General features: G+C 54.5%; 1 protein-coding gene and 1 long non-coding RNA gene across 4 annotated transcripts; one reads left to right on the top strand and one right to left on the bottom strand.

The window, feature by feature from the left end:
- Positions 1-567: 567 nt before the first annotated feature.
- On the bottom strand, positions 568-1255 carry LOC125078607 (uncharacterized). The gene is made up of 2 exons (XR_007120925.1): positions 1201-1255; positions 568-650 (listed from the first exon to the last, which is right to left on the bottom strand). It is a non-coding gene; the product is annotated as an uncharacterized LOC125078607 (long non-coding RNA).
- Positions 1256-1445: 190 nt separating this feature from the next.
- On the top strand, positions 1446-9724 carry SLC29A2 (solute carrier family 29 member 2). Of its 3 annotated transcripts, none has more exons than XM_047691515.1 (12): positions 1446-1773; positions 2019-2100; positions 3604-3764; positions 4002-4141; positions 4541-4675; positions 5332-5429; positions 5643-5727; positions 6294-6430; positions 6693-6798; positions 6911-6996; positions 7750-7949; positions 8627-9724. In XM_047691515.1, the coding sequence occupies exons 1-12, from the start codon at positions 1745-1747 to the stop codon at positions 8664-8666; spliced, it is 1299 nt and encodes a 432-aa protein (XP_047547471.1). In that variant the 5' UTR covers positions 1446-1744; the 3' UTR covers positions 8667-9724. The 3 variants fall into 3 exon arrangements, with proteins under 3 accessions (XP_047547471.1, XP_047547472.1, XP_047547470.1); XM_047691516.1 differs by having other exon boundaries at positions 1456-1773; positions 7867-7949; positions 8623-9724; XM_047691514.1 differs by having other exon boundaries at positions 1476-1773; positions 8623-9724.
- The last annotated feature ends 4701 nt before the right edge of the window (positions 9725-14425 follow it).

Here is a 14425-nt window from a genome sequence, read left to right as displayed (position 1 = left end):
GCTCAGTGGGTTAAAGCCTCTGCCTTCGGCTCAGTTCATGATCCCAGGGTCCTGGGATTGAGCCCCACATCAGGCTCTCTGCTCAGTGGGGAGCCTGCTTCCCCCTCTCTCTCTGCCTGCCTCTCTGCCTACTTGTGATCTCTGTCAAATAAATTTTAAAAAATCTTTAAAAGAAAATCTTTTAAAAATTAAAGAAGGAACATAAACGTTAATTTCTGTTTAAACAAAGTTGTCAGCAGCCGCCCTGAAGCCATCTCTTTGTCAGAGAAAGAGGAAGAGAGACCAACATGTGCTAGAAACATGTTAGCACCAAGTTGAGACTTTCCCCTTGACATATGTTGAAGGCTTGAAAGCAAACTGAATAGAGAATAACTTTCTCTTTCACTGTAATTTAATGCTGTCCCTTTTCTCCCTCAATCGCCGTATTTATTACAACCCATTTATCGAGGACCTGCTACCAACCAGGCAGGAGCACCAGGTGTTTGCAGTATTAAACACTGGCCCAGACCAGCACAGTCGTCCCATAGACTCACAGTCAAATGGAGAAACACACACGTAACCTGGAAGTGGTCGTAAAATTTCATTGCTTATGAAAGTCATTTGTGGTCTGGAGCCTCTCACTTCTCCAGCATCCCCTGTACGCAGGGGAACTGCAGAGCAAACAGATCCATTTGTAAATTACTTGAGCTAGAGCAAATTAATTCCAAAATTGCAGCGGTTTATAATCTTTTAGAAGTTTTTCACAGGAAAAAAAAAAGTAGGAGGTGGGTGCGTCTTAATAGGTTTGATGTGACGTGACCTGGGGCAGCCCGAGAAAGTTGTTTGTTTGTTTGCTGGCTTGGCCGCAGCGCTGGGAGAACTTCTCCGGGTCACCCTTTCCTCCTGAGCCTTTGCTTAACCCCTTGCTGCCCGGAATGCAGCTCAGCCTCACTGTCGCCCAGCCCGCCTGGACTTCCCAGCTGGGCCCACGCCTCCGCAGGGCGCCCCAAAGGCCCGGCGCTTCCCCAGTCACCGCTTGGAGGAGAAGAAGCCGTCGGTCCGTCTCTCTTCCAGACCCGCCTGCGGGCTCGGCAGCACCGCACATGGCCTTCTCCTTGGCCTCCCGAAGCACCCAGCTCGGCGCAGCCCCCCAGGACCGCTGGTGACAGACGCTCAGGTTACCCCTGGACAAGCCAGCTCCTCCGCGGGCTCCCGAGTTACCCCGCGCTGCGCGGGTCCGACACCACCTCGGAACTGGCGGAGTGACCCGGGCCGCTCTCCAGCTCCGGGCGGGGGAGGGGCGGGGTACCTCCCCTACCGCCTCCCCCACCCCTCCCGTCGAGGTCGGTGACCCGCGCCCGCGCGGCGGGGAGGCCCCGGGGACCTTCTCAGGTCAGCTGCCTCTGAGCCACCCGGGACCACGAGGGTAGTCGTGGGTCCTCGAGCTCCAGCAGGTCCAAAGCCTGAGTCCAGAGTCCGAGCTAGGAGGAGGTGGGGAGGGGTGGTACGACCCTCTGTCCCCGCCCCGGAGGCGGAGCGAGGTCCGAGCCCGAGGAGCCTGACACCCTTGGAAATCGGTCCCGGCCTTCCTCCCCCGCTCCCGCCTCGCCCCCGCCCCTTTCGGGGAGACCCGACCCCCTCCCTTTGTCCGCCGCCCACAAGACTCAGTATTCCCGATCCCCCGGCCCTCGGGCCCCGGCGTAGGTGCAGGCGCAGGTGCAGCGCGCCACCTCCCTCCCATCCCGGCGCATCCCTCTGGGCGGCCATGGCGCGAGGAGACGCCCCACAAGACAGGCGAGTTGGGGACCCGGTGGGGTGCGGACGGGGATCCGGGTGGCGGTGGCCAGCGCAGACCCGCTGCCTTCGGGAGCTCCAAGGCTCAAAGCAGACTAGATGGAACTACAATTCCCATCAGTCTCCTCCCTCAGCTACCTGAGCCAGGGTGATGGGGGTTGTAGTCCGCTCTGCGGAGGGGGCGGCCTGGCGGGGGGCGGGGAGGCGATGCGTCCTCAGGGTGACCTTCTGACTGATCCCCACAGCTACCACCTGGTCGGGATCAGCTTCTTTATCCTGGGCCTGGGCACGCTCCTTCCCTGGAACTTCTTCATTACGGCCATCCCGGTGAGACTTGGCTAGAGTGCCCAGCCTCATGGCCACAACCACCATCGCCTTGGACGCGAGGAATACCAGGCGCTTTCCCACCGCGCCGCCTTTGACTCCTCATTATGCCTGTTTGAGCGTTTGTCCACTGAAGCAAAGAGCCTCAGAGAGGGGAGGCGCCCCGCTCACAGATAGGAAACGTCAAGGTTTCGGGGACGCCCAGATCCTAGAGGGGCAAGGCCACCAACAGGGCGGGGAGCTGTGGAACTAGCCAAGAACTACCCACCCACCACCCCCGTTTGTCATTATTCCCTGGCTAGTCATTCCTGGGCTAATCCACTCCCAAAGTGGGTTATCCAGGCCTTTGGTTTTCATTGAATAAAAACAAATTATATTCATTCATCCAACAAACAGTTAATAATGTGCATCTACTGTGAACCAGGCCCTGTTCTTGGCACTGGGGCTATAGGGGGAAACACAACAGAGGAAACCTCCGCCCTCTTGGAGCCTGCATTCTCTCAAGGGAAGGCAGAAATGTGGGGTTTGTATTCTCTTTAGGACTGAGTTATTCATACATATTCAGTGCAGCAACTTTCCAGATGCCTTTTCAGTGTCTGGCTCTCTGCTGGGCCCTGGAGACCCAAAGTTAAATCAGCCCCTGGTCTTGAAAAAGACTTGTGTGCCAAAGAGCTATTAATAATTTAATAGGGCACCTGCCACTCCACGCTTGGAGCAAAGTCCTTTGGGTCCCCGGTGGGGTGGGGGAGGGAGTAATTTCTTCTGCTTCATAGAAGAGGTGATTTGTAACTTGGGAGAAGGGTAGGTAAAGCATGGGTGTTTGGGGGTTGGGAGGTAGCAGGAGGAAAGGGAGAAGGCATTCCAGGTGGAGAAGACAGCCTTGCAAAGGCACTCAGGCAGGGGAATGCCAGCCTGTTCAGAGAAAGGGCCAGAGCCTGGGAACCTAGAGCTTAGCAGGATGGAGCAGGAGATGCAACACAAAAGGGAGGTCAGGATCTGGTTCTGAAGGGCTCCCACTGCTGTTTCAAAATCTTGGGGGTTTGCCCTGAAGGCAACAGGGAACCATGGGTAGGGGGGAGGAGTAAGTTAAGCAGAAGCTTAATGAGTGTGTGTTCCAGAGGGAATACAGTTGGTCAGCACTTAGGCCGGGCCTGGCTTACAGTAGCCACTCAGTAAATCTTCAGGAATCTGGAAGCTGCTGCAGGAACGGGGGTAGAGGCTGGAACCAGGGCTCTGCAGAGGAGGGGTGATTCAAAGATGGAGTAAGGCCCAAGCTGGGGGTTCTTAGGGCTTGGGCTCTGTCCCAGACATCAGCTGTTCAATTCAGGGAACATTCATCAAGCTCTGACTGTGTGCCAGGTGCTAGGATCAGTACAAGGACAGACAGCTCCCACAGATTTTAACTGAGCAATGGCAAGCATGGGAGGAGACGGAGAGGAAAAGCTGGCGGGTTCCTCAGGGTAAGTCGGAGGGTGACCTGTACCCCCTACCCTGGCATCCTGGCAGTACTTCCAGGGCCGGCTGGCAGGGGCCAACACCACCACCGGGACCCTGGACAGCAACCACACCGGCCCTGCTGACACCTTCAACTTCAACAACTGGGTGACGCTGCTGTCCCAGCTGCCCCTGCTGCTCTTCACGCTCCTCAACTCCTTCCTGTACCAGTGGTGAGAGGCCCCGCCCCTCGGGCTCCCTGCAGGCTGCCCCTCTGTGGTCCCTCCACCGCCCCTGCTAAGGAACTCCATCCATCCCTGGGCCCAGGGAAGACCTCCCATCCTTCCTCCACTCCCCCTGCATGCCCCATCCAGCTCCCGTTGTCCAACCCTGGGCTCCATCTCTTGCCTGCCTCCCCCTGCCGGGCCGGGGGTTCAGCCAATGCCCACTCTGCCCCTACCTATGAGCAGCGTCCCTGAGACGGTGCGGATTCTGGGCAGCCTGCTGGTCATCCTGCTGCTCTTTGCCCTGACGGCGGCGTTGGTCAAGGTGGACATGAGCCCTGGGCTCTTCTTCTCCATCACCATGGCGTCTGTTTGGTTCATCAACTGTGAGCACCGCCGCCCCTCCCCACCTCCCCACCTCCCCACCCCCTGCACCCAGGGCTTCAGCTGAGCCTCTTCTTTGTAACTGAAAGGGCCCAACGTATCCCAGAAGGAAAGACAGCAGCGGCTGCACTCCTATCCCTGAGGAGAAACTGAGCCCCAGAAAAGTCACTTGTCCCAAACCCACAGTGACCTAAGATCAGGTCTCCTGGCCCCTAGTCCCTCAGACCTATGGCTGCACCTGAGAAGAAGAATGAATGGGACGGTGTTACACCAGGATGCCCAGAGTCTGATGCCTGCCTGACCTAATCTAGGGTCTCTTGAGTACCCTGCCACCGCCTCCTCCAGGGAGCCTCTAAGACCTGCCTCATTGAGCGACAGCCCCCACTCTTCTCCCTCCACAGCCTTCTGTGCAGTTCTGCAGGGCAGTCTCTTCGGGCAGCTGGGCACCATGCCTTCCACCTACAGCACCCTCTTCCTCAGTGGCCAGGGCCTGGCTGGGATCTTCGCTGCCCTGGCCATGCTCATGTCCATGGCCAGTAAGTGGACTTGGGTGGTTGGGGGGGCGGAAGTGGCCTCTGGGATTCCGGGGAGCAGACAGAGTGTGTTAGGAGTGAGATGCCTTGGGTTCTGGGTAGAGATGGAGGTGATGGTGAGCTGGGGTTGGGTTTGGAGGTAGGGAGTGGGGCTCTTGGGCTCTGTAGTGAGAGAATGATCAGGTGAGGACTGCGTTAACCTGGGGCCTGGGGCAGGATTCCTGAGGCTGACGCTGGTAAGTGGCAGCAGCCTGGGGTGCAGGGAAGGGGGGACAGGTTTAAGATTCAGGTAAATTTGGTTGGAATCCTAGTTCCACTGCTCCCCAGCCAGGGGCACTGGACACCTGTGTCAGTTTTCCCACTGAAATGCTTCTTAAGAGTTCTGTCCTCAGACTGTAGGGAGCATGCAGTAAAAATGAGCACATAATAGGTGCTCAACAAAAGTGACAAGTAGGAAGGAATGAAAGAAGCAAAGGGCTGGGCCGGGGCCCTGCACGGGTTCCTGAGTTTTGTCAGCAGCAGAGTGGAAGAGGCCAGGAGGTGAATCTGAGAAGTGCATGATGGGAAGTGGGACAAGCGTCATTAGCCCCGCCCCTACCCCGCCCGTGGGAGCCAGCGGGACCAGCCCCCTCCACTCTGCAGCTGAAGTTTCTGCACAGGTGGCGTGGATGCCCAGACCTCCGCCCTGGGGTACTTCATCACACCCTGCGTGGGCATCTTCATGTCCATCGTGTGTTACCTGAGCCTGCCCCACCTGGTGAGCCTGGTACTGGGCTCGAGGCCCCACTTCAGAGCATCTCAGATACAGCTCTGAGTCTGAGGCCCTGCGAGAGGCCAGGGGAGGAGGAGGAAGGGACCTGATCCCCAGAGGAGTCAGCCACTGGGGGACTCCAGCCTCGCAGTCCACAGGGTGGAGAGGGAGCCAGACGCCTCCGCCACGCCAGGCAGGGCCAACGCTTTCCTTCTGCAGGAGTTTGCCCGCTACTACCTAGCCAAGAAACCATCACAGGCTCCAGGGCAGGAGCTGGAGACCAAAGCTGAGCTCCTCCAGTCTGGTGAGTTCAGGACCCTGAGTGGCGGCGCACAGCGCGGGGGTGGGGGGGTACCCAAGGGAGGCCGAAGCTACCTCCGCAGGGAAGCGTTTCCCCTCTGGGACACCTCCCCAGCTGGAGTCCTCATCCCTAGTAGACTCGTGTGAGCAGGCCCAGAAGAAATCCAGTGGGAGCAGAGCCATCCCTGTTGGTTTAGAGCACCGGTTTCCCCCTCTGTAAAATGGGGAGACAGTAGAGCGCCAACATGCTAGTTCTGGGTCCAAATGCATTTGTTCAAATCCCGGCCTCACGACATCCAAGCTGGGTGACCTTAGGCAAGTCCCTTAACCCCTCTGAGCCTCCGTTTCTTTATCTGGAAAGGAGTAGCAGGGAGATAATCCGTTTAAGGTGCTTAACTCTGCCTGACACACGTATGTGCTTCCTAAGAAGTAGCTTAGCATATTTCCCTGGTTAATTCTCTTTGCCTACATCCCGGGCTGGAGGAGAGCCACTTGTTTTAACTGCTGGGAATCACTCTCCATGGAGCCTGGTTGCCACAGGCATGACGCTGACCTCCCCTCTTGCCCCAGATGAGAAGAATGGTATTCCCAACAGCCCCCAGAAGGTAGCCCTGACTCTGGATCTGGACGCTGAGAAGGAGCCAGAGCTGGAGCCTGAGGAGCCCCAGAAGCCAGGAAAACCTTCAGTTTTCATTGTCTTCCAAAAGGTTTGGCTTGGATGTGGCCTCCAACCACCAGCCCTGGGGAAGAGAGAGCTACTCTCTCCAGTCCTCTCTAAAGACCCTTAAAATGGAGTGGGGCCTTCATGCTCCCCTGGTCCACTTCAAGGTGCCAGAGTCATAGTGTGTCAGGAACACAGTGAGGCCAGGCCTCGGGTGTCTTGCCTCCGGGGCCAGTGCTTGGAGGCTGGGGCTGCGTTTGGGGCCCTAGTTGGCCCCGCCTACTTACACCCCTGCCTCTGGCTCTCAGATCTGGTTGACAGCGCTGTGCCTTGTGCTTGTCTTCACTGTCACTCTGTCTGTGTTCCCTGCAATCACGGCCATGGTGACCAGCTCCACCAGTCCTGGGAAGTGGAGTGAGTGCTGGGAAGCAGAAGAGGGCAGGGCAGGGGAGAGGGAGGGAGGAGGGCAGAGGAATTAAGGGAGAGGGGGGAGGAGGGACCAGGATGAGCCCTGTTTCTCTCCCAGGTCGGTTCTTCAACCCCATCTGCTGCTTCCTTCTCTTCAACATCATGGACTGGGTAGGACGGAGCCTGACCTCCTACTTCCTGTGGGTGAGCATACCTGGGCTGGGGGCACCTGATACTTCCAGGGAGCAGCTGGGGATCAGAGGGTGTGAAAGAGCCCAGAAAGATGATCTCCCCAAAGTCGGACCAATCTAGGTCTGACAACAGAACAGCTGGCCAAGAGGTAGTGAGCTCCTGGCCCCTGGAGGTATGCAAAGCAGGGCTTGGACAATGAGCTCCTTGAAAGCAGAAGTCATGTCCAATTGACCTGTGTCCCCAGCATCCAGCCCAGAGACCCTTACCTGGAGGTTCCTGTCCCATGTGAGAGGTTGGACAAGATTCCGAGTGTCTGGATTGCCTTTAGCCAAGGTGCTACTTTTCTAAATGAAGTCTTCCAAGGAGATAGAATGAGGCAGACCAAAGAGGAGCTGCTCTAATCCCAGCTGGGCTGGGGTCTGGATCCCCAGCCTCCAATCTCATTCAGCAACCCCACCTGCCCCAGAGGGGTCTGTGGAACCCCCAGGCGTCCTTGGAGGAGCCTAGCTGGGAAACCAAAGATGCCATGTAAGGTCTCCCCCAGTTCTGCTACAGAGAGAGGCCAACCTGAGCTCAGAAGGGACGGAGGGGGCTAGCCCCCGGCCAGTCCTTGATTGCTGGGTGGCCTTGGCCCAGCCCCTCACCCTCCAGAGGCCTCCGTGCTGGGCCCTCCCCGGCACACACAGAGTAGGAGGTCAGGGCAAGTGACAGAGTCCAGCCGGGGCGGGCTCCCAAGGACGGCCCTCAGCCCAGCTTCTGCCACAGCCGGACGAGGACAGCCGGCTGCTGCCTCTGCTTGTCGGCCTGCGAATCCTGTTCGTGCCACTCTTCATGCTGTGCCACGTGCCCGAGAGGTCCCGGCTGCCCATCCTCTTCCCACAGGATGCCTACTTCATCACTTTCATGCTGCTCTTCGCTGTATCCAACGGTTATCTGATGTCCCTCACCATGTGCCTGGCGCCCAGGTATGGGGGCAGGAGGGAGGGCCTGGGGCTGGGGAGGTGGGCCGGCGGAGAGGGGGCCCATTCGGCTTCTAGCCAGCCTGGACCTAGCTGTCTCTAGGCCTCGCTGGTGACCCCCCAGCCCCGGCACACTGAGCCTGCCTCGGGGCAGGAGCTGGGGAGACGGAGCCTGAGCAGGTGGGGCGGCTGGGGGGTGGGAGGCATGGGGAGACACATTTCTGCCAATGAAATAGCCCGGGGACAACTTCCAGAGCCTCCTCTCTGGGCCTAGGCCCCAAAGCCTCTCCAAATTCTCAGTTGAACGTGGAGCTAATGTCTTGATCCAGTGGGGGATCGTGGGCTATTTACTTTAGGGACAATGGAGTTGAGAATCCAGAGAGAGTAAAGTTGACAGGGAGGACAAGGCTGGGACATTTTGTGGCGCTCGAAGGCAGTGGAATCTAGAATCCTCTAAAACTGGGCCTGCGGGGGCCCGAGAGATGTCCTTGGCAGGGGCCTGGCTTGATAGATCAGGAAACTGAAGTCCAGAGAGAAGGGCCTAGTTACGGTGACCGAGAGGTGGGGTCAGCCCAGACTAGAGTTCAGGTGCCCTTTTGTAAGGGGAGCAGAGGGCACTGGTGCTGGGTCAAGACTTGGCCTGGTGTCCCCTAAGAGTTCCTCCTCTTGTGTGTCCTAGGCAGGTGCTACCACATGAGAGGGAGGTGGCTGGCACGCTCATGACCTTCTTCTTGGCCCTGGGGCTCTCCTGTGGAGCCGCCTTTTCCTTCCTCTTCAAGGCTCTGCTCTGAAGTGTTCCGTCCAGGGCTTGCCCACAGCTCTCTCCTCACTGCCCCTTCGGAGCTGAGACCCCAACGCAGGGGGAATGGCGAGCCAGGTTCAAGCCTCTGCTGGGCAGGGGCCCCTTGGTCTGGAGGTGCCAGGAGGAGGTGGGGTGCTGCTCTCCTTCCCTGGCTGGTGTCCACTTGGGAGCTGCAAGGAAAAATTCACCAGCGGTCATTCTGACCCTCCCCCAGGAATGGAGCCAACACACGGAGACGGACTGTTTAGAGACGCACAAGACCTCATCCCAAGGGCGCCAATCAGGGAAAAGAGGGCCAAGAGTATATCTGTTAATTTCAAGAAATGCACTTGCTAACCTGTGGGGATCGGAGGCCACCAGTGGGGTCTTGCCAAGGGTGTCGCTGGTGGGGCCCAGCCCCTGGCTGAGAGTAGGAGTGGGGATTTCCTCATCTCCCTAGGCCTCAGTAACCCCAGGATCAAATCTCTCAGACCCCAGGGCAGAGGATGCCAGGGAAGCTGAGGGCGGCAGGGAGAAGGAGCAGACATTAGGGATCTGAGGGTACTCACGGGACCCTGTGGGTCCCAAACAGTGTTTTCATTGCCAACACCTACCTAACTGTCTCCACTCCCCAGAGCCCAGCTGGGCCTCGGTCTCAGAGCTGCAGTGGGCTTTCACGGGTGCGCGTCTCTTTACAGTGTGCAAAGCTCTTCTGTCCCGGAGTCACACTGAGACCTTTGTGGGGAGCCAGGCAGGGATCGTGCGCTCCCCAAGTGCAGGTGAGGAAACCAAGTCTCAGGGGGAAACAACTGGTCCGTGGCAGAGCTGGGACCCAGCCCCCACCTCCCTCCTCCCTGTAGGTGCTGTTCTTCCTGCCCACTACCTGCTTCTCTTTCCTTCAAGAGGCTCAAGGCAGGAGTCCTAAGCACTTACTCCACATTTTGGCTGTTCCTCCCTCCAACCCTGCTCCTGGGTCTAATAACAACCTTCTTCATTTGTATAATTGGTTCACTGAGTCTTTATTTCCAAAGCACTTTCAGCTCTATTGGCTTTGATGAGCCGGGGGGATAGGGCTGATGGTACCCATTTGACAGATGGGATAACTGAGGCCCTGAGAGGGGTGGAGATTCATGGGCATCCCTGTGCTGGGCCCTCTTGACCACACAGTGGCCTGTGCTCCTGGGCAGAGCACCTGGCTGCGTGAACAGCTATCGCTCTCCCCCTCCACTGGGGTCCTCTGCCTCCCCAGCCCTACCCCTTCTCAAAAATGGAGCCTCGGGGAGGCAGTCGGTGAATTTTCTGGAAGGATGGACAAGAGTCCTGCCTCATCACATGCCTGTACTATCCTGCCCAGCCCAGAGAAAAGCGAAGCCATTGGAGGCACCGGCCTTTCTGCCCACGTGCCCTCCCGCCTGCCAGGACTGTTCACTGAGCAGCTATTAAATACCCGGCCCTGAGCCAGCACGGGTTCCCTGCTCAGAGGGGAGATAGGACCTTGGGGGCTGAAATGAAGCCACAGGGCAGAACCCCCAAGGGAGGGTTCATTCTTTTGACTACTGTTCACTGTGCCAGATCCTGGCTGGTCTGGTGAGCCTGACACAAAGGAGACAGGTCCCCACCCCAAGGCCGTGGGAAGTAGAATGTAACATGGGATGGGGTCTGTGAGGGCCCTTCAGAAGTGTGGAATGTAAAATTCCCAAAAACGATGCTCTGGAAAGTCAAGGTGGCAGCTCTGAGGAAGTGTCCCGTCAGCGGGGCCTCAAAGGAAGGAAAAAATGAGTCATAGTCTTTGTTGTGTCTCCCCCGACCCCTGCAAACACACACAAGGCCCAGGTTGGGGAGGGGCGTCCCAGGCAGAGACAGCAAGGCGGTGGCATGGACACAGCATATTCAGGAAACTCAGGGAACAGTGGGGACTTCTGGTTGGGGGGATTGGGGAGCCCCTAAGATGTGAGAGAGCGAGAGGGGAGAGGATGAGGCTGGAGCAGTGGATTGGGGATGAATGATGAAGGACCTTAGCGATGAGGCATAAATTGGGGGGTAGACAGAGGAGAGATCCAGGAGAGAAAAGGGTGATTGCCTCTTCAGAGGCCGCTTAACCTAGTGGTTAAGTGCGGGTGAACTGATCCAGCATTCTTTTCTTTTTTTTATAGAAACTATTTTGTTTTTGTTTTTTTTTTTATTTTTAATTATTTATTTATTTATTTGACAGAGAGATCACAAGTAGGCAGAGAGGCAGGCAGAGAGAGAGGAGGATGCAGGCTCCCTGCTGAGCAGAGAGCCTGATGTGGGGCTCGATCCCAAGACGCTGGGATCATGACCTGAGCCGAAGGCAGAGGCTTAACCCACTGAGCCCCCCAGGTGCCCCTGATCCAGCATTCTGGGTTCAAAGCCAGGTCCTTTCACGGACAAGCACTGGGAATGGGGACTTGCCTGTCAGTGTGTGGAGTCCTGGGGAGAGGTCGGGGTTGGAGTACAGACAGACGTCTACCAAACGGGGCTTGTAGTCCTAAAGGAATCTTGTGCAGACCACGAGGCCTCGTCGAACCGCCTGGCTGGGAATGGTGAGAACAGGACCACTCACGTCCTGGGCCCCCTTCTTCTCCACCTTCACAGACTGTTGCCTTTTGAACCCAGACCTGCCAGACCCACCCTCGCAGTCCGGGCAACAGTCCCAGGGAACCCACTGGTGCTGGTCTACAGTCTTCGAGAGCAAGCCCACACTGGGCTGAGTGGTGGAGGGAGGATGGGCCCAGAAAGAGGACACTCATCCCTCAGATATCCTTTTGATGTCACAACTTGGAATTCCTTCTTCCCATCCTCCTTCCTGGTAAATTCAGCCCAACCTGCCCATTCAGTCAATATGCAGCCGGCTTTCGGTACCAGAAACATACTGAGGCCGATGGGCTGCGTCTGTCCATTCCTCTCCTGATGCCCAGTCCCCTGGCCCCCACCAACTCCCCAGCCACCTCCCCAGCCTGACGCAGTCCTGCCAGCACACCCAGCTTCCCTCAGAAGCAGCCAGCTGCCATCAGCAAACACCTGTAGAGGGCGTTATGTGGCAAGCCCTGAGATAGGGCTGGTGGAGAGACAAACATTTGAAGGCCAATCCTTGACCTCGAGTTTCTCACCCTTTTATGAGGACGAGGCCTCCTGGTTTGTGAATTGATTCAACTTTCCAATGAAAAGGCAGAGGTTGTCAGATAGATTAAAAAATGATGCAACCGTATGCTGTTTACCAGAAACTCACTTTAGAGCAAAAAACACAAATGAATTGAAAAATGAAAGAATGAGAAAAGGTATTCCATGCCAATAGTCATCAAAAGACAGCCAGAATGAATATACTAATATCAGACAAAAGAGAGTTCACGTCAAGAATTATTTAAGATGGGGCACCTGGGTGGCTCAGTGGGTTGAGCCTCTCTCTGCCTTCGGCTCAGGTCATGATCCCAGCGTCCTCGGATAGAGCCCCGAATTGGGCTCTCTGCTCAGCAGGGAGCCTGCTTCCCCCTCACCCTTTGCCTGCCTCTCTGCCTACTTGTGATCTCTGCCTGTCAAATAAACAAAATCTTTTTAAAAAAGAATTATTTAAGAGACAAAGGAGGATGTTATATATTCATAAAAGGGTATAATAATCATAAACATATGCACACCTAATAACAAAATCCCAAAAAGCATACAAAGCAAAAATGGATGAATTTGAAGGAAAAATACACATTTCTATAAGAATAGTTGGACACATCAATGCCCCACCTTCGATGAGGAACACAACAACCGGACAGAAGATCAAGGACGCAGAGGACCTGAGCACACCATCAGGCCAAGCAAACACACCCAGAGCACTCACCTACAAAGAGCAGAACATATATACCCCCTTCTTGAGTGCCCAAGAAACATCTCCCAGAATAGATCGCCAAGTAGGACACCAAGCAAAACTGTGCTACGTTTTAAAAGATTGAAATTCTACAAAGTATCTTTTCTAATCACGATAGAATAAAACTAGAAACCAATAACAAAAAGAGGACAATTCCCAAATATGTACCAATTAACACATTTGGAACTAATGGGTTAAAAAAGACGTCAAAAGATATGGAAACAGCCCAAGAGTCCATTGATGGATGAATGGAGAAAGAAGATGTGATACACACACACACACACACACATACACACACACACAGGAACATTACTCAGTCATAAAAAAGAATTTTTTTCTCTCATGAAAGAACCTAGAGCGTATTATGCTAAGTGAAATAAGTCAGAGAAAGACAAACACAATATGATTTCACTCCTATGTGGAATCTGAAAAACAAAACAAGCAAAAAAACCAAAAAGCAGACCCATAAGTACGGAGAACAAAGAAGGGGATGGGAGGATGAATGAAATAGGCAGAAGGGATGAAGAGGTACAAACTTCCACCTGCTGACAAATAAGTCATGGAGATGAAAAGTATGGCATAGGGAGTGCAGTTAAGAACATTGTATAACAGGGCGCCTGGGTGGCTCAGTGGGTTAAAGCCTCTGCCTTCGGCTCAGGTCATGATCCCAGGGTCCTGGGATGGAGCCCCACATTGGGCTCTCTGCTCAGCAGGGAGCCTGCTTCCTCCTCTCTCTCTGCCTGCCTCTCTGCCTACTTGTGATCTCTCTCACTCTGTTAAATAAATAAATAAATAATCTTTTAAAAATATCTCCACTCGAAAGAAAGAAAATCAAAAGAGAAATTGGAAAATGCCTTGAGAAAAAAGAAAATGAAAACACCACACACTGAAAGTTATGGGATGCAGCCCGAACAGTGCTGAGAGGAAGTCTGTAGGTGTCAATGCCTACATGAAAGAGGAAGAAGGGGTCACCTGGCTGGCTCAGTCGATTGAGCCTGAAACGCTTGATCTCAGGGTCCTGAGTTCGGGCCCCACTGGGTAGAGATTACTTAAAAAAAAAAAGAAAGAGAGAAAGATCTCAAATCAGTAATCTGATTTTATACCTCAAGCAATTAGAAAAGGAAGAGCAAATTAAGCCCATAACTAGCAGAAGGAAAGAGACAATAAATATTAGGGTGAAGGGAAACATGGTGCGGGATAGAAAACAGAAAATCAATGAAACTAAAAGTTGGTTATTTGTCAACAAAATTGACAAATTTTTGACTAGACAAAGAAAAAGAGAGGAACTTAACATTATTAAAATCAGAAACAAAGGTGGGATCATTACTACTGACTATACAGAAATAAAAAGGATTATAAGAGAATACTATGAACAGTTGTATGCCAACAAATGAGGAACCTAGATGAAATTAATAAATCCTAGAAACACACAAACTGCTAAAACTGATTCAAGAAGAAATAAGACGTCTGAACATACAAGAAATAACAAGATATGGGGCACCTAGGGGGTTCAGTCGGTTGAGCCGCTGCATTCAGCTTGGGTCACGATCCCGGGGTCCTGCGATCGGGTCCCCTGTGGGGTTCCTTGCTCAGCGGGGAGCCTACTTCTCCCTCCACCTCTGCCTGCCACTCTGCCTACTTGTGCGCACGCGCTCTCTCTCTCTCTCTCTGACAAATAAATAAATAAATAAAATCTTAAAAAAAAAAAGAAAAAAAAAGGAATAACAAGATAGGATCGATAATCAGAGATGTCCCAACAAAGAAAATTCAGGACCTGGTGACTTCACAGGCTAATTCTACCAGTCATTTAAAGAATGAGCACCAGGG

The sequence above is a fragment of the Lutra lutra genome, chromosome 10 (assembly GCF_902655055.1).
Source record: "Lutra lutra chromosome 10, mLutLut1.2, whole genome shotgun sequence".
NCBI classification, from domain to species: Eukaryota; Metazoa; Chordata; class Mammalia; order Carnivora; family Mustelidae; genus Lutra; species Lutra lutra.
This window is presented reverse-complemented; position numbering and strand designations above follow the sequence as displayed.